Source organism: Biomphalaria glabrata, chromosome 2 (genome assembly GCF_947242115.1).
Source record: "Biomphalaria glabrata chromosome 2, xgBioGlab47.1, whole genome shotgun sequence".
NCBI lineage: Eukaryota > Metazoa > Mollusca > Gastropoda > Planorbidae > Biomphalaria > Biomphalaria glabrata.
This window is the reverse complement of record NC_074712.1, coordinates 63,848,289-63,872,136: the sequence shown is the minus strand read 5'-3', so window position 1 is coordinate 63,872,136 and position 23,848 is coordinate 63,848,289. Positions and strand designations below refer to the sequence as shown.

General features: G+C 37.8%; 1 protein-coding gene across 1 annotated transcript in view; it reads right to left on the bottom strand.

Moving 5' to 3' along the window:
- The window catches only part of LOC106053773 (sushi, von Willebrand factor type A, EGF and pentraxin domain-containing protein 1-like), a 53,510-nt gene extending 29,862 nt beyond the window's left edge, over positions 1–23,648 (bottom strand). Inside the window, exons 1-13 of the mRNA XM_056021921.1 lie at positions 23,104–23,648; positions 19,931–20,102; positions 17,281–17,400; positions 16,151–16,271; positions 14,442–14,566; positions 12,592–12,771; positions 9,190–9,363; positions 6,988–7,230; positions 5,087–5,266; positions 3,166–3,333; positions 2,262–2,510; positions 1,566–1,766; positions 474–671 (exon numbers count right to left, since the gene is read on the bottom strand). Of these exons, the coding sequence (XP_055877896.1) occupies positions 474–671; positions 1,566–1,766; positions 2,262–2,510; positions 3,166–3,333; positions 5,087–5,266; positions 6,988–7,230; positions 9,190–9,363; positions 12,592–12,771; positions 14,442–14,566; positions 16,151–16,271; positions 17,281–17,400; positions 19,931–20,102; positions 23,104–23,244 (2,272 nt within the window). The 5' untranslated portion in view covers positions 23,245–23,648. The remainder of the gene's footprint in view (positions 1–473; positions 672–1,565; positions 1,767–2,261; positions 2,511–3,165; positions 3,334–5,086; positions 5,267–6,987; positions 7,231–9,189; positions 9,364–12,591; positions 12,772–14,441; positions 14,567–16,150; positions 16,272–17,280; positions 17,401–19,930; positions 20,103–23,103) is intronic.
- Positions 23,649–23,848: the final 200 nt, after the last annotated feature.

Sequence of the window (23,848 nt, the reverse complement as noted above, 5' to 3'; positions counted from 1 at the left end):
ATCTTCCCAACATTGATTGAGTTCCCAGACTACAATTTAGTTCCCAGACAATGAGTGAGTTCCCAGACAATGAGTGAGTTCCTAGACACAGGTTGAGTTCCCAGACAAGGATCATTTTCTTAAACAAAGATTGAACCTCTTCAGCTATTAGGTTGTTAAACCTATAAATAAAAAATAAGAGTAAAGTTTCCCTTTCAAACCTTGCGGTCTTTAGGACAGATGATGTTAAGGCCATCTGTTTCTGTGACCAACGGTTAATGAGCAGGGTGTCATGTGGCCAGCACGGCGGCCAACAACTTCCCCTTACTTAAGTCAGGTACCCATTAGAGTTTTGTGGACTCAGGGGCGACCTAAAAATCACGAAATTTAAAATCTCAGTTTTCAACGAGATTCGAATCCAGCACCCCTGATTCGGAAGCCAAGTGCTTAACCACTCAGCCACCGCGCCCGCCTGTTAAGCCTACGCTACTTACGAATACACTTGCTGACCGTCCCAGACCAGCGTCCGATATTAGTGAAACACTGAACAAAATCTTTGGCCGTCTTGAACAGAGAGTAGCCCGCATTACACTTGACACGACATTTTTCTAAAGGTCCTCTCTTCCTGGTGATGGCAGTTTCACACTCCAGGTAACCGTGCTCTGGGTGAGGCAATGGCGGACAGACTTCATCTGGAATCAGAGGGAATCATTTGATCCTTACGTCTCGCAAAGACTTTTCTACAAGGAACAGTATCGGGAGAAAGATGCTGAAGCAATGGGAAGACTGCGTCAAAGAACAGAGGGAACTGTTGATGAAAAAAGACGCTAATCCTGGTAAAAAAGGAGAATAATGGAGAGAGATAGTCGACGGATTAAGTGTTGTGCCCCAACAGACTAACGGGTAAGTGAAGGTAACAAAAAAACAAAGAGCAATGGAGAGAGACAGTTGACAGATCATGTGTGGTGCCGCAATGGTCCAGCATATTAATGGACAGGTAAAATAAATGACTAATTTTGTTACATTAAAAAGTATTTTCAAATAACATTTACAAAAACTTAGCATCCTAAAATTAGAATAAGAAAACTGTTTTAATATCCACGCCCCAAACAAGAGACTAAAATAAGGATATTTTATAATATCCCTAAAATTAGACAATGATTTATAAGTATTTGCATTCCTAAAAGTCGACTACGACAAAGTTATATTTTGCTATGGCGTACTGTGTATACATGGGTGCTATTGTTTTATTATTATTATTTTATCCAGAAAATTAAAAAAATATTAAGATAATAGTGTTTTGTTTGTCCTATTAATTAATTTTGGATACAAAATTACATTTACAAATTATGTGACCAAGTCAATCAAAATCCGTTACCATTTTAAACAACATAATAATTTAAATCAAAGCCAGTTTTTAAAAAATCATCTACACAGCTCAATGCAAGTCAGTTAGAGTTAAAAAGTAATTGTTAAGTCCCTTTTATAAAATCTGTGAAATGAAAGTTCTCTGACCCCTGTTGCAAAATAATCTATGTATTAAAAGTGAGTAAAATCCGGATGCTACTATAAGTCTGATTAAATACCTGGACATGATGGTGTCGCATTTCCAGCAGTTGTCCACTGCAATTGACCAGTGGATGCCTCATCACAAGTGATGGTGTCTGCCAGTTCTGTGCCGTTGGGGCATGACAAGGAACAGGTCGCGCCAAACTGATGACCATTCGGACAATTATATCTAAGAAACTTACGTATTGGGTCGAAATTCGGAGGGTCACATGATCTTTCTGTAAGAAAGGGAGAGAATGTTCGAATATGTTAGCTAAGTCTATAAGAAAGGAGAGAATGGTTGAATGGGTTAGCTCAAGTCTACAAGAGAGGGAGAGATTGGTTGTCTTTGATGAAGGCTATAACAAAGGGGGATAATTTTGTCTTCACTAAATTCTATAACAAAGGGAGAGAATTTTGTCTCTGCCGGTCTGTAACGAAGGGAGACAATTTCTTTTGTCTTTGCTAAAATCTCTATCAAACGTGGAGAATTTTTTTTTTATTTTTATTTTTGAAATCTGTATCAAATGGTGATATTTTGTTTACATGTTCTTTTAATCTGTATCAAAGGGAGATAATTGTTGTTTTTCTGAAATCTGTAACAAAGTGAGAGAACGTTTAACTCTTTAATTATTTACCACATTCTGGTGGAATTAACGCTGATATCGTCAGTTAGGAGAAAAAGAGTTAAATGAGTTGGCTGGTGAAGCTGACACTATCATTAGTTTACTGACCTGCGACCTTGACATAGAAAGTACAAGTAGCCATGTTCCCGCTCGGGTCTTGGGCAGTGACAGTAACGTTGGTCACTCCTAAGTCAAAGGCGGAGCCAGGGAGGGGCTCCGAACTGACGTCCAAAGGCTGGCCAGAATTGTCGGTCACGTGAGGTAGCTGGAAGGATGCGAGAGTCAGCTCCCCTAGTCTTGAGGCGTTCAACGTCATATCCGGTGGACATCCATCGGGAAAATCCGGACTTTCTACGTCTGTTGGTATACAGAGAACCATTGGCCTATTTCGTTAGTACAGTTACAGTACAATGTAAGGTGTTCGGATTTTGATCTAAATCAGCATTTCTCAACCTTTTAAGTTTTAAGCTCAGCGACCCCTTTTTACTATTCCCCACTCTGTCGCGACCCCCACCCCCGCACACACACACACAGCAATAGAAGAATAGTCAAAAAAATTTTTTTTTGAAGGTCTTAGGAGACCCCTGGCAAATCGTCAATCGACCCCCTAGGGGGTCGCGATCCACAGGTTGAGAACCCCTGATCTAGATCAAACATATTTCATAATCAAAAGGAAGAGCTTGAAATATTAAAGTTATAGATTAGCATACAACCCCATATTGGTTAATATTTTATAAGAAAAAAATTAACTTGAGGCAGTGACGTAGCTAGGAATTTGCCACCATTTGGGGGCCAGGCGTGCTTGACCTCTTTATGGACATTGCATTTTGACATTCGATATCATGACATGAAATAATGGCGTAATATTTAACATTTACTGTAAAAAAAAAATAATTCAATCACTCATTTTACACCCCCCCCCTCCTCAAGTCTGGGGGGATTTTCAAATTCTCTCCCCCCCCCCAATCCCTCACCATAGCTACCCCACTGACTTAAAGCCAACATCGCTCACCTTGGCAATGTCCAGCCGTTGACCAGTTAATGTCGCAAGTGATCGTCCATGGCGGAATGGCCAGGAATCCTTTCTGGCAAGTTAGAGTACATATTTCCCCATAATTGTAGCCTTGCTCACAAGTAAAGTTTCCGTTGGCCACTTCTGGAGGCTCTTGACACGGAAGACCTAAAAAAAAACAACTCAATTAGAAAGTAAAACCAGTACAAAACAATCGATCAGAAATTATTGTGAGAAATGTTTGTGGAAAGACGTGGCCATGTGAATATTGAAATCCGTACAGTAGAATGAGACAAAACCCTAGCATACCATGCAACAGTATTTGCGTGCATACGTAAACAAATCAGTTTTGACTTTTTATTGCTCCTTCATTTTCTTCGAAACTTTTTTAACGGACCCCGAATGAGAAAAGTTGTTACTAGTTTTGAGTAGTCTGTCTGTCCGTCCACCGCTCTTTCTAGCCCGTTTAAATTTCAAATATTAAAAGCGCTATTTGAAAATCTAGTTCACTATATTTTAGCGTGCTAACAATGGATGCATCTGCGCATTTTTTATGAAAATCTAACACCAACAAGTGTTATTTGGTTAATTAAACTGCTTATATAACAAACAGTTTAAATAAAACTCAGTTTATATAAAAATCAATTGATATAACAAACAAAATATATCACTCTCACAACGGCTTTGTCTGCATCACATACGGAAAAATATGGAGGTCGCAACTGGGTTTGCACAGTCATGTGAAACACTTCTTTCATCTCTAATCTTCGAAATCGAAGACAATGCCATTCACTAATTAATTTATCTGTCTCGAATATTTGGTTAGGGTGGCTGCCTTACACGGGTTTACATAACAGTTTAAGGGGAGGTATCCCTGAAAATCTTATTTTTGTTATTTCTGAAGCTAGGCCTTTGAAATTTGTTATGGTAACATATAATGATATTCTAAAATAAATAATGCTAAAAAAAAGTTTTTTTTGAATAATGGTTGCCAGGGTAACGGCGGCCATATTGTTTATTGTATACAAATTAAAACTCTGAATTTCGTAAAAACTATTGATCAGAAATACATGAAATTGAATTAAAAGATAAGAAAAAAGGATCCTCTAAATTGGTACAACGTCAGAATTAAAGATTTAAGTATGTTAAATTTTTTACAAATTTTTGAATTTTTAGTATTTTTTAGACCTAAAAAAACAGGATAAATATTAATTAAAAATACTTTTTTTTTTTAAAGTAAATAAAATATTGAAAAAAAATCATTGTACGAGTAAAGTTAATGATGTCCTTAAGAAGTGTTTCAAATATCATCAAAATCTATCAAGTAGTTTAGGAGAAATTCCTAGTAAAGCACAATGACATGTGCAAAAACTAACATTTTGAGAAAAATGAGTTTAAAGTATAAATTTTATTAAGATTTTGTCTCATAGCCCTTACAAAAACATAAAAAAAAACATGTTTTAGACACAGATTTTAGCAATAAAAATGATTTTAATGTAAAGAAAAATGATTGATCTACTTAATTATGTTATTAGTTAAAAATCGATATCCTAGACCTAAAACTCAATTTTCTCTAGGGATACCTCCATAAAAGTAAAGTTCCCCTTTTAGACCTTATGGTCTATAGGGTAGATGATATAAAGGTCATCTGTTTCTGTGGCCTATGGTTAACGAGGGTGTCATGTGGCCAGCACAACGACCAACCGCCTTTACTTTTCCTCAACTAATGTCAGGTAACCATTAGCGCTGGATGAACTCAGATGCACCCAAAGATCCCGAAATTAAAAATCCCAGTCTTCACCAGGATTCGAACCCGGGACCCCTGGTTCGGAAGCCAAGAGCTTTACCGCTCTACATAACAGTTTACTTTAGTTATTTGATTTTGATTCCGCCAAGCTTTGCTTGGGTCAGAGTGACTCACCTAGGCATTTCGCTTGCTGGCCGCTCCACGATCCATTCTCCAGGCAGTAGCGATGACCTTCACCTTCCAGGTAGTAGTTGTCACTACAGTTGACACGGCAGTCGGACCCGTAGATATTCTCCTGTGAACAGGAAACTTCCGAGAACCTCTCGGCCAGCTGGCTCGAGCTACACTTCACCACTGTGGACATGGGGGGGAAAGAAAAACTTAAGTTTTCACGGACCTATTTTTAGCTCGAAGGGAGATAAGAAAGAATAATGACATGATTATTGCTCTCTATGCTTTTTACCTAGATAGTCGGACTGACAGGCAGATATGCAAGCAGACAAACACACATACAGAAGGACAGACAAACAGGCAAATAAATAGACAGACAGACAGACAGACAGACAGATAGATAGATAGATAGATAGATAGATAGATAGATAGATAGATAGATAGATAGATAGATACATAGATACATAGATACATAGATAGATACATAGATAGATAGATACATAGATAGATAGATACATACATACATACATAGATAGATACATAGATAGATAGATAGAGACAGACAGAGATAGATAGATAGATAGATAGATAGATAGATAGATAGATAGATAGATAGATAGTAGATAGATAGATAGATAGATAGATAGATAGATAGATAGATAGATAGATAGATAGATAGATAGATAGATAGATAGATAGAGACAGACAGACAGACAGACAGACAGATTTGATTTTTTTTTTACATTTATATTTTTAGAATCCAATTGACATCTAAAAAAAAAAAGTCTTGGAGCTATAAAAAAGAAAAAAGCAATATGAAGAAATAAATAAAGGTAATGGACTGGAACTTGTAGAAATAAAAAAAAATGAAAATGAACTGAGGATTACGAGAACTTTAAAATAAAAACCCAACTTCAGCAATCGTAATGACGCTACATTGAAATATCCCTGTTGTCAACAAAATAGTCAAACTAACAAAATGGAAAGGCTAGATTCAGTGATGCCCAACCTAATTCGACCTGCGGGCCATTTTAATCTCTGACAATCGTGTCGCGGGCCACATGGACGAAAATGTACACATACAAAAAAAAATGAAATGTACCTGAATTTGAAACTATTAGATTAGAAAAACTGTGGAGCTAGTACTTACATTAAGGAATTGAAGATCTGAAGTGATTTTTTTTTCACGCGTCAGAAAATGGCTTAATTTCTGTACTTAATAAAAGAACAACATTGACGTCGACTCATTTTCTTGTCGCTTTTTTTGGTAAATATTTCCAACAATCCTCCAATCTCTAGGGTAGTCAAACAATCTTTTTATTCGAGGGTCAAACCAAGAATGACGTCATATTTGTTTCATAATGACGTTTATATTTTATTCTTTTTGGAAACAGCCACACTTTTTTTATAGATCACATATGTTGGCTTATTATCAAGCTCCACAAAAAAAAGTTAAGATCCGTTCTCTTTTTCAGGTAGATTCTCATTTCATAAACACACTAATGTTAAAGGTCATGGTTACCAATCAATTAACGAAAAATTAAGGGCCTCAACGTAGGTAAAGATACATAAGTCAGCTTTTTTTTTTCGATGGTGTTGTCTAAACTTTGTGCCGACATTTCGGCGGGCCGGATGGAACCACGACGCGGGCCGGATCTTGCCCGCGGGCCGTATTTTGGGCATCACTGGGCTAGAAGTTTTTTTTTTTTTTTTCATTGGTAAAATATGAACACAAAATATATTATATGATTTAAAAAACAAAATGGAGAGCTTATCAATCCTTCTGCAATCTGTACACTGAATACACCAAAATGCTGGCTAATTATAGGTTTGCCTCCATTTATGAAAATAGCCCATTAGATGCGTGGAGTATAAATACATTTCTTTGTCTAATGTTTTCATACCTTGTACGTAGACACTCATAAAACAAGTGGCCTTGTTGCCGCTGCTGTCCACGGAGGTGAAGGTCACTTGGTGAACACCGACTGCCAGGACAGTCCCTGAGACCGGGTCACTGGTCACCGACACGACGCCATTGGAGTTGTCGGGGGCCGCAGGCATTGGCCAGTCAACTTGAGCTGGCTGTTTCAGCGGGCCGGCGTTGACCAGCATTTGTGGTGTACATTTAAACGTTGGCGGGGTCACGTCTAAACACACAAAAAAAAAATATCCTGATTATTGTCCTTGACCCTTCGATAGGTATGGAAGTGAAACAAACATATTTCGGCAATTACGTCCCCTTAGTTAAATAATGGACCTCATTCACCAATCGTAAACAAACAACATTTAGCCACGTGATTCTCTATCTCTTCTATCCAAATTACGATCTAATTTAACAAAATGTAATAAAATACTCAGAAAGACACAAAGATAAAGGCACATTCCTCATCCCATATGCTAGGACAAATTTGTACAAATGCTCTTTCTTCCCTAGTGCAATAAGAGCATGGAATGGGTTGCCTGAGCTAGCCATGAAAACCAGTGACTTGGCAGAATTTAAGTCATTGGTTAATATGCATGACTGAATGCATGACGCGTAGGACGTAATCATCTTCTTTTTAGAAGTAACGTCTGTATTATATAAGATAAGATAAGATAATTTTAAATACATAATGGCTATCACGTGACAGTTGTTTTTTTTTTCGGTGTTTTATCAATATTATCACGTGACTAAATGTTGTTGGTTTACGATTGGTGAATGAGGTCTATTAGGTCAAGTCTGTGTTGCATTTGATTGCGTTAAAAATCAGTCTATGTTTGTTTGTTTGCTTTTTAAATCAATTAACGGAAGTGACATCAACAGTGCGTTATTCCTAAACAAATCTCGAGCATAGTGGGGATTGTAACACGTGACTTGGTCTGAACGGCGACCCTCATGCATGACAGAGGTGGTCTAGTAGAGTTCTGTAGGGAACTTTTGCGATTGAACCTAGACCAATTGTCATAGACAAATTGTCTGACTGAACAGTCAAACGGGAAAAGAAAGGAAAAAAGATGACTAACTTTGCTATTGGCGTCATCTGCATGTGTTTACATTGTATAGGCCTACTCTTGTCAATTTTAAATAGGTTATTTATATTGAGTTAATTTAAAGGACCGAATCATCGGCCTCATATGAATAAAAGAGTTCCTAATAGTGTAACCTTATTTTAAAGCCAAATACATTGACAGGTTAGGCCCTAATTATTAAACTACTGACATATTTGTCAGGAGTTTGAACTCGTGTCAAATTGTTTTTTTTCCATGACGATTTTCTTTGTCATCAAATTATTAGACCATGATCCTACCGGGGGGGGGGGGAGGAAGTCAATAATTTTTGTCATTTTGCTAACAACACAATTTCTCCGCCATTAAAAGCGTTTCGACAATACACATTAAAGTACTTGGTTTGCACTGTCACAGTACACATTAAAGTACTTGGTTTGCATTGTCACAGTACACATTAAAGTACTTGGTTTGCACTGTCACAGTACACATTAAAGTACTTGGTTTGCACTGTCACAGTACACATTAAAGTACTTGGTTTGCACTGTCACAGTACACAATAAAGTACTTGGTTTGCACTGTCACAGTACACATTAAAGTACTTGGTTTGCACAGTACACATTAAAGTACTTGGTTTGCACAGTACGCATTAAAGTACTTGGTTTGCAAAGTACACATTAAAGTACTTGGTTTGCACTGTCAAAGTATACATTAAAGTACTTGGTTTGCACTGTCACAGTACACATTAAAGTATTTGGTTTGCATTGTCACAATACACATTAAAGTACTTGGTTTCTACTGTCACAATACACATTAATGTACTCGGTTTGCACGGTCACAATACACATTAATGTACTCGGTTGGCACTGTTACAATACACATTAAGTACTTGGTTTGCACTGTCACAACACACATTAAAGTACTTGGTTTGCACTGTCACAACACACATTAAAGTACTTGGTTTGCACTGTCACAACACACATTAAAGTACTTGGTTTGCACTGTCACAACACACATTAAAGTACTTGGTTTGCACTGTCACAACGCACACTAAAGTACTTGGTTTGCACTGTCATCTCACAACAATGTCATACATTTTGTTGTTCATACAACGAACTGACCAGTACAAACTCCCGGTGATGTCCACTGCCCATTGTCCTGGCACTCCACTTTACTTGACCCTTGCAAAATGTACCCGGATGTGTTGCAGAAGATGTGACACTGTGCGCGGTAACCCAGATTTCCACAGTTCACTCTTCCATTCACCACACGTGGCGGCTGACCACAGGATATGGCTGTAGACAGAAAGGGTATTGATATAAATATAAGTAGGTTCACAGTCGCATAGCCTCTAGGTTTTCCTGTACATTATACTTAATGATCTTTACTACTGAACGAATGACCGAAAGTTATGAAAACAAAACAAAATCGCTAATCTTAGTAAAACATTTAAAGATGCATAAGTATTTCACGTTTGAGAGCCGAAAACTGAACTTATACATAAGCTGTAGTTGTTTGTTTGTTTTTAGATTGCGCTAATTAACATATTTTATAAAGTCACGTATTTGAAAAAGTAGATGTTGAGCCTATTTCAAAAAAAGCATGAAGACTTATTCATGTTTTCAAACGCGCTTTGCATTTAGGAAACGTGAAATAAAAAGTAGACCGACAGCACAAACACAATAGTAGCTCTCATTGTAAGGCCGCAAATGCATATTCAAGGAAAATATGTTTCAAAGATGTTAAGAACTTGATAATATTCAGTCCTTGGACATCCGGCTTATCTTAAATCGGAAGTTACAAGCCTAGCAGTAACTGAAAAGTTGCAAGCTCAACAGTAACTCCATAGTTGCGAGCCTAGCAGCAGATCGATAGTTCCAAGCTTAACACTAACAGTAACTCGGAAGTTGCAAGCCTAACAGTAACTCGGAAGTTGCAAGCCTAACAGTAACTCATAGTTGCAAGCCTAGCAGTAACTCAAAAGTTGCAAGCCTAACAGTAACTCATAGTTGCAAGCCTAGCAGTAACTCATAGTTGCAAGCCTAACAGTAACTCAAAAGTTGCAAGCCTAACAGTAACTCAAAAGTTGCAAGCCTAACAGTAACTCAAAAGTTGCAAGCCTAATAGTAACTCAAAAGTTGCAAGCCTAACAGTAACTCATAGTTGCAAGCCTAGCAGTAACTCAAAAGTTTAAAGCCTAGCAGTAACTCATAGTTGCAAGCCTAGCAGTAACTCAAAAGTTGCAAGCCTAACAGTAACTCAAAAGTTGCAAGCCTAACAGTAACTCAAAAGTTGCAAGCCTAATAGTAACTCAAAAGTTGCAAGCCTAACAGTAACTCATAGTTGCAAGCCTAGCAGTAACTCAAAAGTTTAAAGCCTAGCAGTAACTCAAAAGTTGCAAGCCTAGCAGTAACTCAAAAGTTGCAAGCCAAACAGTAACTCAAAAGTTGCAAGCCTAACAGTGACTCAAAAGTTGCAAGCCAAACAGTAACTCAAAAGTTGCAAGCCTAGCAGTAACTCAAAAGTTGCAAGCCTAACAGTAACTCAAAAGTTGCAAGCCTAACAGTAACTCAAACACTGCAAGCCTAACAGTACCTCAAAAGTTGCAAGCCTAACAGTAACTCAAAAGTTGCAAGCCTAACAGTAACTCAAAAGTTGCAAGCCTAACAGTAACTCAAAAGTTGCAAGCCTAACAGTAACTCAAAAGTTGCAAGCCTAACAGTAACTCAAAAGTTGCAAGCCAAACAGTAACTCAAAAGTTGCAAGCCAAACAGTAACTCAAAAGTTGCAAGCCTAATAGTAACTCAAAAGTTGCAAGCCTAACAGTAACTCATAGTTGCAAGCCTAGCAGTAACTCAAAAGTTTAAAGCCTAGCAGTAACTCATAGTTGCAAGCCTAGCAGTAACTCAAAAGTTGCAAGCCTAACAGTAACTCAAAAGTTGCAAGCCTAACAGTAACTCAAAAGTTGCAAGCCTAATAGTAGCTCAAACACTGCAAGCCTAACAGTAACTCAAAAGTTGCAAGCCTAACAGTAACTCAAAAGTTGAAAGCCTAGCAGTAACTCAAAAGTTGCAAGCCTAACAGTAACTCAAAAGTTGCAAGCCTAACATTAACTCAAAAGTTGCAAGCCTAACAGTAACTCAAAAGTTGCAAGCCTAACAGTAACTCAAAAGTTGCAAGCCTAACAGTAACTCAAAAGTTGCAAGCCTAACAGTAACTCGACAGCTGCGAGCCTAGCAGCAGATCAATAGTTCCAAACCTAACACTAACAGTAACTCAAACACTGCAAGCCTAACAGTACCTCAAAAGTTGCAAGCCTAACAGTAACTCAAAAGTTGAAAGCCTAACAGTAACTCAAAAGTTGCAAGCCTAACAGTAACTCAAAAGTTGCAAGCCTAACAGTAACTCAAAAGTTGCAAGCCTAACAGTAACTCAAAAGTTGCAAGCCTAACAGTAACTCAAAAGTTGCAAGCCTAACAGTAACTCAAAAGTTGCAAGCCTAACAGTAACTCAAAAGTTGCAAGCCTAACAGTAACTCAAAAGTTGAAAGCCTAACAGTAACTCAAAAGTTGAAAGCCTAACAGTAACTCGAAAATTGCAAGCCTAACGGTAACTCAAAAGTTGCAAGCCTAACAGTAACTCCAAACGTTGCAAGCCCAACAGTAACTCAAACGTTGCAAGCCTAACGGTAACTCAAACGTAGCAAGCATCACAGTAACTCAAAAGTTACAAGCCTAACAGTAACTCAAAAGTTGAAAGCCTAACAGTAACTCAAAAGTTGAAAGCCTAACACTAACTCGAAAATTGCAAGCCTAACGGTAACTCAAAAGTTGCAAGCCTAACAGTAACTCCAAACGTTGCAAGCCCAACAGTAACTCAAACGTTGCAAGCCTAACGGTAACTCAAACGTAGCAAGCCTCACAGTAACTCAAAAGTTACAAGCCTAACAGTAACTCAAAAGTTGCAAGCCTAACAATAACTCAAAAGTTGAAAGCCTAACAGTAACTCGAAAATTGCAAGCCTAACGGTAACTCAAAAGTTGCAAGCCTAACAGTAACTCCAAACGTTGCAAGCCCAACAGTAACTCAAACGTTGCAAGCCTAACGGTAACTCGAAAGTTGCAAGCCTAACAGTAACTCAAAAGTTGCAAGCCTAACAGTAACTCAAAAGTTGCAAGCCTAACAGTAACTCGAAAGTTGCAAGCCAAACAGTAACTCAAAAGTTACAAGTCTAATATTAACTCGAAAGGTGCAAATTTAATAGAAACTCGAAAGTTAGAAGCCTAACCCTAACTCGGAAAGCGCAAACCACATAGTATCTCGAAAATTGCGAGCCTAACAGTAACTCGAAAGCTGCAAGCCATTTAGTGATTCGGAAGTTACTTGCAAGTCATTAAATCGTGATCTCATCTTAATTAAGAAAGCCCACATATAAATGTACAATTAGCTTTCACTTGAACTGCAGGTCAGTATTTAAAGCCGTGGCTAAAGAGGAAAATTGTCTAGAACTGTCCGAGCACTGACCTGAGCAGCTAGGTTTAGTATCTGTCCAGCCTGTCTGTTCACAAGTTGATGAGTTTGACCCTAGCAGAGTGTAGCCGGAGAAGCAGCTGTAGCGACATGTGCTACCATAAATGTTGCTGTTAGTACAGCTGATGACACCGTTGGGGAGATAGTAGGTGTGCCAGTCACTACACCTGCGAACTAGACAATTTTAGTAAGGGCTTTTAAATGTAGCATGTATCAACAGATATGTTATGTAAGTTTTAGTAAGGGCTTTTAAATGTAGCATGTACCAACAGATATGTTATGTAAATTTTAGTAAGGGTTTTTAAATGTAGCATGTACCAACAGATATGTTGTGTAAGTTTTAGTAAGGGGTTTTAAATGTAGCATATATCAACAGATATGTTGTGTAAGTTTTAGTAAGGGGTTTTAAATGTAGCATATATCAACAGATATGTTGTGTAAGTTTTAGTAAGGGGTTTTAAATGTAGCATATATCAACAGATATGTTATGTAAGTTTTAGTAAGGGATTTTAAATGTAGCATATATCAACAGATATGTTATGTAAGTTTTAGTAAGGGGTTTTAAATGTAGCATATATCAACAGATATGTTATGTAAGTTTTAGTAAGGGGTTTTAAATGTAGCATATATCAACAGATATGTTATGTAAGTTTTAGTAAGGGGTTTTAAATGTAGCATATATCAACAGATATGTTATGTAAGTTTTAGTAAGGGGTTTTAAATGTAGCATATATCAATTGGTGTGTTTGCTTAATTTGGTGATGAGTTTTTACTATTTATTAATAAGCGAGAAATGAGGTTTGTTAGTGTTTGTATGTTTGTTTTGGAAAAGGCTCGTACAGTCTCGTTCAGCTCAGCTAATGTTTATCAAGCTGTTGATCCAGGGTTCTTATTCCCGATGAGTCAAGTTTTTTTTTAGACATAAAATATAATGATACTAGAGCCGGAGGAATTCCAACTACCCGTCGCCTCAGCGTGGCGCCTCCGGTGGAAACGTCTAGTAGTGGAACTAGATAGGCTAAGTACGAGTAGCGAACCAGGCCCTTGCGGGACCCCCTGGGTGAGATTTTTTTTTTATCTCACTTGGGGTAGGGATGGAACAAGTAGCCCGCATCCCAGTCCAAAAAGTCCGTTACGCCGTTCCACAAAGGGGGCCGTCATCAGAAACCCGTGGCTGGAGTGGCGGTCCCTGCACGGAAGAGTGGCGATTACAGTATAGGAATATGAGACAAACTACCGCTGGGAGCCCTCAGACAGGACTCGGGATGGGGAATCCCAATGTCCAGGCCTGGTTGTTGGATAAAGGCCTTTCTAACGACCAACTTGACGCCCTACTGGACTTCACTGAAGATGATACTAGAGAAACCATTGTTTAGCAGGTATATAGAATAATATATAGAATAATATAGATCATAGTGTACATAAAAGGAATATTATGAGTTGTTGCCCCTGCATCCACTATAAATCATAAAAGTTGTATCTGTACATTTTCTTTGAAAGTGTTGTTTGAAGCAGCGTGCCCGGTGGCAGCAATGACCCAATTTTTCTCTCTTTTTCTTATATGCATAAAAATATAAACATACTTACTAAACCAGGGCCAGATTTAAGATAGGGCAAGTTGAGCTAATACCCCGGTTCCCCACAAAAGATTCTGTTTTAAATATCCAATTTTGATGTATTGTTTTTGTTGTTATGAATTTTCATAGGGCCTAAACAATTTTATTTTCCGGCCTAGTGCTAAACTATGGTGTTATAGACCTAATGTAAGTATTAAACGAAAAAAAAAAGTAGCTAAACGAAAAAAAAAAAGTAGCTAAACGAAAAAAAAACAAAATAAGACTGACCTCTCACATTGAATCCAAAACTACACGTGCGTGTCTGACCAAAAGTGTCCTTCACCATGTAAGTAATCCAGTGTTGACCTTCAGAAAACGAGGATTCTGGGGCATTGCCTTGAGTTCTAGCAACCCTATTGAATGCGAAACAATTAAACAAGTTATAATAATAAAACATTGTCCTAAGTCCAAAGATTATTGAAGCGTCCACAGTTTCACTTTAAAAAATACTCTGCGTAGGCCGGAAGCCAAGCCATATTTGAAACTAGTTACATAATAGATACATTAATTTCCGTTTTGTATCTGGCCCTCTTCGAGAAGTCAATAGATGGAATATATTCGCTCTTTTCATTAATGTCATGTTTTCAAATCTTTTCTCTTTTCGTTCTCTTCTTCACTTTTGTCTATTTACTAACAATGTCTATTTATTTATTGCCGTTAGCTCTTATCTTATCTTATATAATACAGACGTTGCTTCAAAAAAGAAGATGATTACGTCCTACGCGTCATGCATTTAGTCATGGATATTAACCAAAGACTTAAATTCTACCAAGTCACTGGTTTTCCTGGCTAGCTCAGGCAACCCATTCCATGCTCTAATAGCACTAGGGAATAGTTCTATCAATGAGGTCTTAAATAAGTTGATGAAAAAAAAAACACCATGGTACAAATTTTGTACACATTTTATCTCCCACTTCGTATTCTCGGATCAAGTTGAAATAGTGCACAATTATTTATAGTCGATGACAACACATGAATCAATAAAAAAAATGAACCCATTAATTAAACAATTAGTGGTAATTTATTATGTTAGTTTTATATAGGGAAAGGGAGTTAAACCATGTAGTAGTAAAGTAGCAATTATACATAAAACACTGAAACATAATCTTCAAATACAAAATCTAGATTTAATAAAATACACAGAAAGACACAAAGATATAGCCATAGCACTTGTTCCATATGCTAGGACACATTTGTACAAATACTCCTTCTTCCCTAGTGCTATTAGAGCATGGAATGGGTTGCCTGAGCTAGCCAGGAAAAACAGTGACTTGGCAGAATTAGAGTCATTGGTTGATATGCATGACTAAATGCATGACGCGTAGGACGTAATCATCTTCTTTTTTGAAGTAACGTCTGTATTATATAAGATAAGATAAGATAAGTATTGTGGTATTGATTTTTCGGTTCTTACACTTTTATAATACTTGTTTTTGAAAAGTATTTTTTTTTAAATAAAAAATTATTTTGTTTGAAATTTTTTTAAAACTTTGTAAGATTAAAAATTTGCAGTCCTGCACAGTGGCGTAGCTATGGACTTAATGTAACAAAAAAAAATTTTCGAACACTCATTTGGGAGGCCCGGGAGGATTTTCAAATTCTCCCCTCCCTTCCCCAACCATATCTACGCCACTGGGTAATAATCGTCTGAAGGAACAAGACAATTCTAAGTAAGCACTAAATTATTATCTATATCAGAGGTTCTCAGCCTGTTGGTCGCTACCCCTTTGGGAGTCGATTGACGATTTGCCAGGGGTCGCCTAAGACCATCGAAAATAAGGATTGATTATGTCTATTCTTCTACTGCTGTGTGTGTGTGTGGGGGGGGGGGGTCGAGGCAGAGTGGGGGATGGTAAAAAAGGGGTCGCCGAGCCTAAAAGGTTGAGAACCGCTGATCTGTATGGTCTGTACATGGGGTGTGTTACTACTGAACTTACACAGGTCGAATGCCTTGGCTTGTCACTCTGCCCCAGGTCACGGTGGCATGCGTGTTGCCCTTGTCTGTGTAGATCTCTGTAGGAACTATTGGGCAGCTGACCGAAAGCTGTGGGAAAGGCGCTGTGGACAGTTTCATTGCATAACATATCACATTTTGGTTTTCAGAGTTTCAGTATGCCGTTAGCTAGACGCAAAAAAATGTGAATAGCTAGAGGGTTAGAGATAGGCCTACGATGACAAATCGAATTATTATTATTATTTTTTTTTTTCAAATAGCTACTTTTTTTTTTTTTTTTTTTTTAAATAGCTACTTTTTTTTTTTTTTTTTTTTTTTCAAATAGCTACTTTTTTTTTTTTCAAATAGCTACTTTTTTTTTTTTTTTCAAATAGCTACTTTTTTTTTTTTTCAAATAGCTACTTTTTTTTTTTTTTCAAATAGCTACTTTTTTTTTTTTCAAATAGCTACTTTTTTTTTTTTTTTTTTCAAATAGCTACTTTTTTTTTTTTTTTTTTCCAAATAGCTACTTTTTTTTTTTTTTTTTTAAATAGCTACTTTTTTTTTTTTTTTTTTTTTTTCAAATAGCTACTTTTTTTTTTTTTTTTTTTTTTTTTTTCAAATAGCTACTTTTTTTTTTCAAATAGCTACTTTTTTTTTTCAAATAGCAACTTTTTTTTTTTTTTTTTTCAAATAGCTACTTTTTTTTTTTTTTTTTTTTTCAAATAGCTACTTTTTTTTTTTTTTTTTTTCAAATAGCTACTTTTTTTTTTTTTTTTTTTTTTTTTTTTTTTTTTTTTTTCAAACAGCTAGCTTATAGCTATATATAAATAAAAATAATAATAATTAATAATAATATTTCATATGAATGAAGCAAAGGAATTGCCATCTATGACTTAAAAATTCATTTGAAAACAAATGTGCAAATAATAATAATAATGATAATAATAATAACATAAATAGCGATTATAAATAAATTCGTTTTTTAGTTGGCAACGGTGACGTTCAATTCTGCGTCCTTGGCATTGTTTCGTAAACCGTGACCATCTCCACTAGGCGCCACGAATAAACACAAGCAAGAATAGACGACGACTGTGGACATGCACTGACACTTCGAATGGAAACGTCACTTACCTGGTTGGCACAGAAAGAGGCACTTTACGTTGGTAGCAGGGACGACAAATCGAAAACTCCCTAGGGCTCGCTTTTCTCTGTCAGAATCAATTCTTGTAGCAGACGGATCTAGATGATTCTCTTTAGTCCCAGGATTTGCACAATAGAAAAATTAATGAATCATGGAATAACAATAACTATTTATGATAAAAAACGAATGTCACCCCCAACAATATTGTCTTTACATAAATGACTACTTACTAATATTAACTCTTTCTCTCCTGACTGACAATAGCAACGTTGATTTGACCCCACACAATTAAAATACTTTTTTTGTTTTTATAAACTTTAATTTGTGTTATATAAAAAGAGCACGCATTCTCCTATAATTCTATACCTAATATAAAATTTCCTGATAACAAACAAAAAAATTTATTGAAGTTTAATCGTAACAGGGTAGTCAAACACAAATCAGGAAAATGAATAATTCCTTCGGAACGTGGACAATAATTTACGGAGAGAAAGAGTTAAGTACAGAAAATAGTGATCATCTCAATACAAATGACTTAGTCATGATATATTCTCAAGCAATGTTTTATGTTGTGTCGTTTTCAGCATGATAAGGTCAAGGTCCATTTCATGGATGGCTGCCTGGTAGTGCGGTTTGCTCGCTGGACTGTCGTTCAGATTTATCGATGGTCCCGGGTTCAAACCCTGCCCGCTCCCATCCCCCGTCGTCCTGCGGGAGGTTTGGACTAGGAAGTAATTATCTTCAACTCTGAAGGAACATCCGAAACATGTAAAACAAACAAACATGAGACAAACAATATTTTATGTTGTTTCGTTTTTTGCATGATAATGTCAAGGTCCATGAGAATGAGATGAAAGCCTTGGCATTAGCAATGGTCGAAACCTTGTCCCCACCCAGCAGTTCCTCCCTCATTACATATAGCAGTTGTTTTCAAAGGAACGGAAGGTGCCGATACAGTTTGGGATCAGCGGCTTTGCAGGTTCTCCCAGGTTCTAAAACAATCTTCTGCAAGCTGCTTAAGGATTGCCTGCTCTTTAGTTTTCTTCAGGACTCACTACAGAAGCCTTCCCATATTTGGGAGAGCCTCAAGGCACACAGAGGTTTGGATTCAGTCTCCTATCTCCTAGCCGGGTAGCCAGCCAAGAATAACGAGCACATCCCTAACCCCTTGCCCTAACCCTGAAGCTTACTTGTTTAGTTTTTCTTCAGGGACTCACTCCAGAAGCCTTCCCATATTTGGGAGAGCCTCAAGGCAGCAGAGGTTTGGATTCAGTTTCCTATCTCCTAGCCGGGTAGCCAGCCAAGAATAACGAGCACATCCCTAACCCCTAGCCCTAACCCTGTAGCTTACTCGTTTAGTTTTTCTTCAGGGACTCACTCCAGAAGCCTTCCCATATTTGGGAGAGCCTCAAGGCACACAGAGGTTTGGATTCAGTTTCCTATCTCCTAGCCGGGTAGCCAGCCAAGAATAACGAGCACATCCCTAACCCCTTGCCCTAACCCTGAAGCTTACTCGTTTAGTTTTTCTTCAGGGACTCACTCCAGAAGCCTTCCCATATTTGGGAGAGCCTCAAGGCACACAGAGGTTTGGATTCAGTTTCCTATCTCCTAGCCGGGTAGCCAGCCAAGAATAACGAGCACATCCCTAACCCCTAGCCCTAACCCTGAAGCTTACTTGTTTAGCTGTTCACCTTTGCCCCTCCTCCTGTCAATGATAGCAGTTCCGCCGGAACAAATATCTGGGCCACACTTGAATTAAGCTGGTTGTCAGAGGCTAGTTGGGACGCAATGAGACGCAAGACATTGGAAACATATTGTATGTAGGTAGTAAAGTGCTTATGTCCATGACCATTGTCCGCAGTGGTTATGCTTGCCATGGTTGTGGCAAAATATGTAGGTCACAGCTGGGACTGCGCAGCCACGGGAAATACTGCATTCCTCACTAATCTTCGGACTCGAAGACTAGCCTTATTATACCATGACCACTTCTGCTAATAACAACCTTACGGAGCCCAATAAATACAGTATAAACACAGCAGGGATATGGTCAAATTATCTTATGTATTACAGACGTTACTTAAAAAAAGAAGATAATTGCGTCCTACTCAACTCTGCTAAGTCGTTGGTTTTCCTGGTTGATCAAATTTTTCAATATTATCTTAGCAAGTTTTGTCACATTTCGTACTAAGCCTATACAATAAGAGCACGTTTATCAGCACATTAAGATCGATGCCGTAGAACAGTGTTTCTCAAACTGTGTTTCGCTGAAACCTAGTGTTCCGCACTGCCTGAATAGATGTTCCACAAACTACTGGAATAATTAACTAGAAGGTGGCCACGTCGATTAATCTCTCTTAAAAAAATAATAAGCAAAATGTTCCGCTAAATACTCAGAGTGTGCGAAGTGTTCCGTTAAGGAAAAAAAGTTTGGGAAACACTGCTATAGAATAAACCTGCTATTGCAGATATGGGGTAATTAAAATAAAGACTAAAACACCAACAAGTTTGAGCAATAGGGTCAACGAAAAAAAGGGTTGTCTGTGTTTTATTTTTAGACCTTTGACAACCTTATTTTCAAACTTTTTCTCACATTACATGCATAGTTATTATTGAGGTTAATTTACACAGAAATCAATTCACCTGATTCCCATGTCCCGCGGACACAACGAACAATGATTGGGGCCTCACTGTTGTCAGTGGTATGTATGCAAACAGTTCCTTCGGGCATTAGAGAGCGATCCACGCCCACTGCTACTGTGTCGCACATTTCTTGGTCCATGGAGACCTCCAAAGGACACATAGGGTGCTCTCCCTTAAATAAAGTTAATGAATTTAAAATATTTTGTTTCGTGTGATTCGAAAAAAAAATGATATTTTTTAATGTGACACACGTTCATAATGTACGAATAGGTAACGCCAACATTTTTCAACAAATGAGGTGTTTTAACTTTTTTGTACCTATTTCTAAGATTATAGTAACTCCATCTGTCTAGGTCAGGGGTTCTCAACGTGTGGGTCGCGACCCCCTTGGGGGTCGATTGACGATTTGCCAGGGGTCGCCTAAGACCATCGAAAATATGGATTGTTATTGTCTATTCATCTATTGCTGTGTGGGTGGGGGTCGCGGCAGAGTGGGGGATTATAATAAGGGGTCGCCGAGCAAAAAAGGTTGAGAACCGCTGGTCTAGGTGGAATCTTGTACACGTTATTTCTCACACTTCCCAGCCTTGGATCAAGTTGAAACTTTGCACAATTATTCATTTTTTATGACAAAATATGAATCATTTAGAAAACTAACCCGTCATTTGATCCATTAGTGGTAATTAATTAATTTGGCTTTATATAGAAAATGTACTAAGCCTAGGGGAGATAAGCCTAATGTAGTGATGTAAGTCGTTCGCTAAATATTTGAAAATAACAATAAACTATAAAATCTTTATAAGCAGTTGATAAGCCCAGTAGCTAGCACGTCGGCCTTCCTTCATGGAGACTTGAGACTTCCAATTCGAATTCAGACTCGAGCAACTTTCTTTTTTTTCTTAACATTGCTTTTTCAAAGACAGCACTTTTAAACCTCCTCCCAACTATCCCCTGCCCCCAAGAACGGGTCCACAAAAGTGATTGGACTATAGTATACTGAGCATTCAATGAGCATAAAATGTAAGCTTAAAATTGTTGACAACAAACTTTTGTGAGAAGACCACATTGAAACTCTGGCAAAGAAAATTGCACAGCGGCTTTTTTTTTTCCTATACAAACTTAGCAGCTTTAAACTACATAAGAAGATCTTGGATAATTTATACTGTGTAACAATACATAACCTGCTAATATATGGAATAACTTTTTAGCAAGACAACGCTTCGTCTAAACTGTTTCGCCGCTTAGACAGGATGGCTGCCTGGTCGTGCGGTTTGCGCGCTGGACTGTCGTTTGGATTTATCGACGGTCGAGGGTTCAAACCCTGCCCGCTCCTATCCCCCGTCGTCCTGCGGGAGGTTTGGACTAGGAAGTAAACTATCTTCAACTCTGAAGGAACATCCGAATTATGTAAAACATTTTACAAACAAACAAATAAGCTTATTAAGAGAGCATCGAAAACCACACGCACAACATAACAATATTTAAATGAACATTTTGAACCAAAAGTCTCAGCAAAATCGGAAAAAATCTTAAGAAGACAGCAGACACCTGCTCCATCATAACTAGGTCAAATCGTCGCAAAGTGTACGAGTTCTGTCAATCCAGACTAGAATCGAACTTGTTGGCTCCTTACTTGGTCAGACTGTATCAGCGTAACTCGTTAGCAGTGGCGTTGCTAGGGGTTTGGGAGGCCCAGGGCGCTTTATCATTTCTAGGGGCTCCTGTAATTTGACATTGGTGGGAAGCGTGGTCGAGAGGCTTAGTGCGCTTGAACTTGGCTTGTCTCGGCTACCTAGAAGTGGGCTAGAGGTTCGACACCCGACACGGGCAGAGCTGCGTTTACTGCGCGCCTAAAGGCAGCACGGAAAAACAACTCCTAGATACCCCCTCCCCCCCACTACTGGTCCACAAATGAGATTGGACCAAAAGCGATCTGAGCATGCTATAAGCATGACAGTAGCGCTATATAAAAGCTATAATAATAATTCGACATCATGACATAATGTACTTATTAAATATATGTCAAAATTCCAATTGGTACAGTATATAAGTAAAATTAACCCCCCAAAAAAATCATTAAGACTATTTTGGTGAACAATACCGTTGTTTATTGGCGAGACAATGCAAAGGGCATCTCTGATATCCTCTAAATCAGCGTTTCTCAACCTTTTAAGCTCGGCGACCCCTTTTTACAATTCCTCACTTCCTTACACACACACAGCAATAACAATCCATATTTTCGATGGTCTTAGGCGACCCCTGGCAAATTGTCAATCGACCCCCAAAGGGGTCGCGACCCACAGGTTGAGAACCCCTGCTCTAAATCAATTTGCTGTCTAGTAGTTTCGACTCCACGTTAATATGTAAAAAAAAAATAATTGAGACAGTGATTTGGGGGTCCCCCTCAAGTGGGGGCCTGGGGAGACTTTCAAATACCCAACTTCACTAGCTGACTTCCTCTCTTTTTCTTTACACACTCGTCACTTCCCCCAAGTCCCCTAACTCTCCGATACCAACACTTGACCGTGTGTCACGGTTGAACTCACACAGTAACCGTGTCACAACAAGATGATTGATTAAAAAATAATTGATTCAATTTCTCTCAATATAAGTTTTGTTATCAAAAAGGTATTCTTTACAATGTGTTTGTTTATAAGTCATTTGACCAAAAGATAAAAAGGCTACACATAGGAATGCATTAATCAAGGGATGTCACTGTTCCGACATACGGATACGATTAATTTATATTGTAAACTGTTAACAAAGTTACACATAGGAAGATGTATTAAAGACTTAAAATGAAGCATCATACAATCTGAACACTGAAAATATATATACATTTGCAGTAAATATTTTTTTCCCATTTTTACAAAGTATAATAAATCTATTTTATAGAAAAAATATTTAAATCTAGTTCTTGCTTTTTTAATATATGCAAAATCATAAAAGCGCAGAGTAGTTTTGTACAACAATTGATACAAAAACTAATAACTGCGTCCCCACACACGGATAGAAACCATTATCTATGTGCCTAGTCTTCAGGTATCATGTTGTTTCGGTGGTCCAGGGTTTAAACCCTGCCCGCAGCCATCCCTCGCCGTCCTACTTGGTCTAGGATGTAACAATCTCCAATTCGGAAACAACATATGAATTAAGTGCAACAAAAATCTTACCTCTGGACTGCTTCTGTCTTTTGTTACGACTCGCGCCGTGACCGTAAATCCATTTACCTTTTCTGGCATAGTTTGTGTGGTTACCATGGCAACATAGGAATAAACTCTCAAGACCAACACAAAAAATATTTTTGCTCTCATCTTTGACTTTGTTTCTGCCTGACAATTCTTTATCCAAACATTAATTGTTGATTTAATAGAAGTAAATATACGAATTAAACTAAACAATAATTCAAATGAGATTGGACCATCGAATTAAACTAAACAATAATTCACTTTTGAAAATGGCATTCTAATTTTCGTTATTATAGATCTAAGTCCACTCTAAGAAAAACACTGAACAATTGTCAAACTGGCCTTGGGTAAAAAAAAATTAAAGTTTGTTTTCTACATTTAAATGCGTGACATGAGATTGCGTACAATATTACTTGTGAAAGAAATCTGGCCAACAAGTTCAGAGTGCTGGCGAATGAGAGGATACGTAGCCCACTTAAATGCTGATATTGTCTTCTGTGCTACACTTAGGGACTGATACATCCACTTCCTTATCAGGCAGATTTCATATAATTTGTTCAAATGACTGTTAATAAATCGGTGATGGGCAAAATTGGCGCGAGTGGCTGAGTGGTGAAGTGCTTGGCTTTTGAACCAGGAGTTCCGTATTCGAATCCTGGTGAAGACTGGGATTTTAAATTTTGGGACCCCTATGGCTCATCTGAGTCTACCCAGCTCTAATTTGTACCTG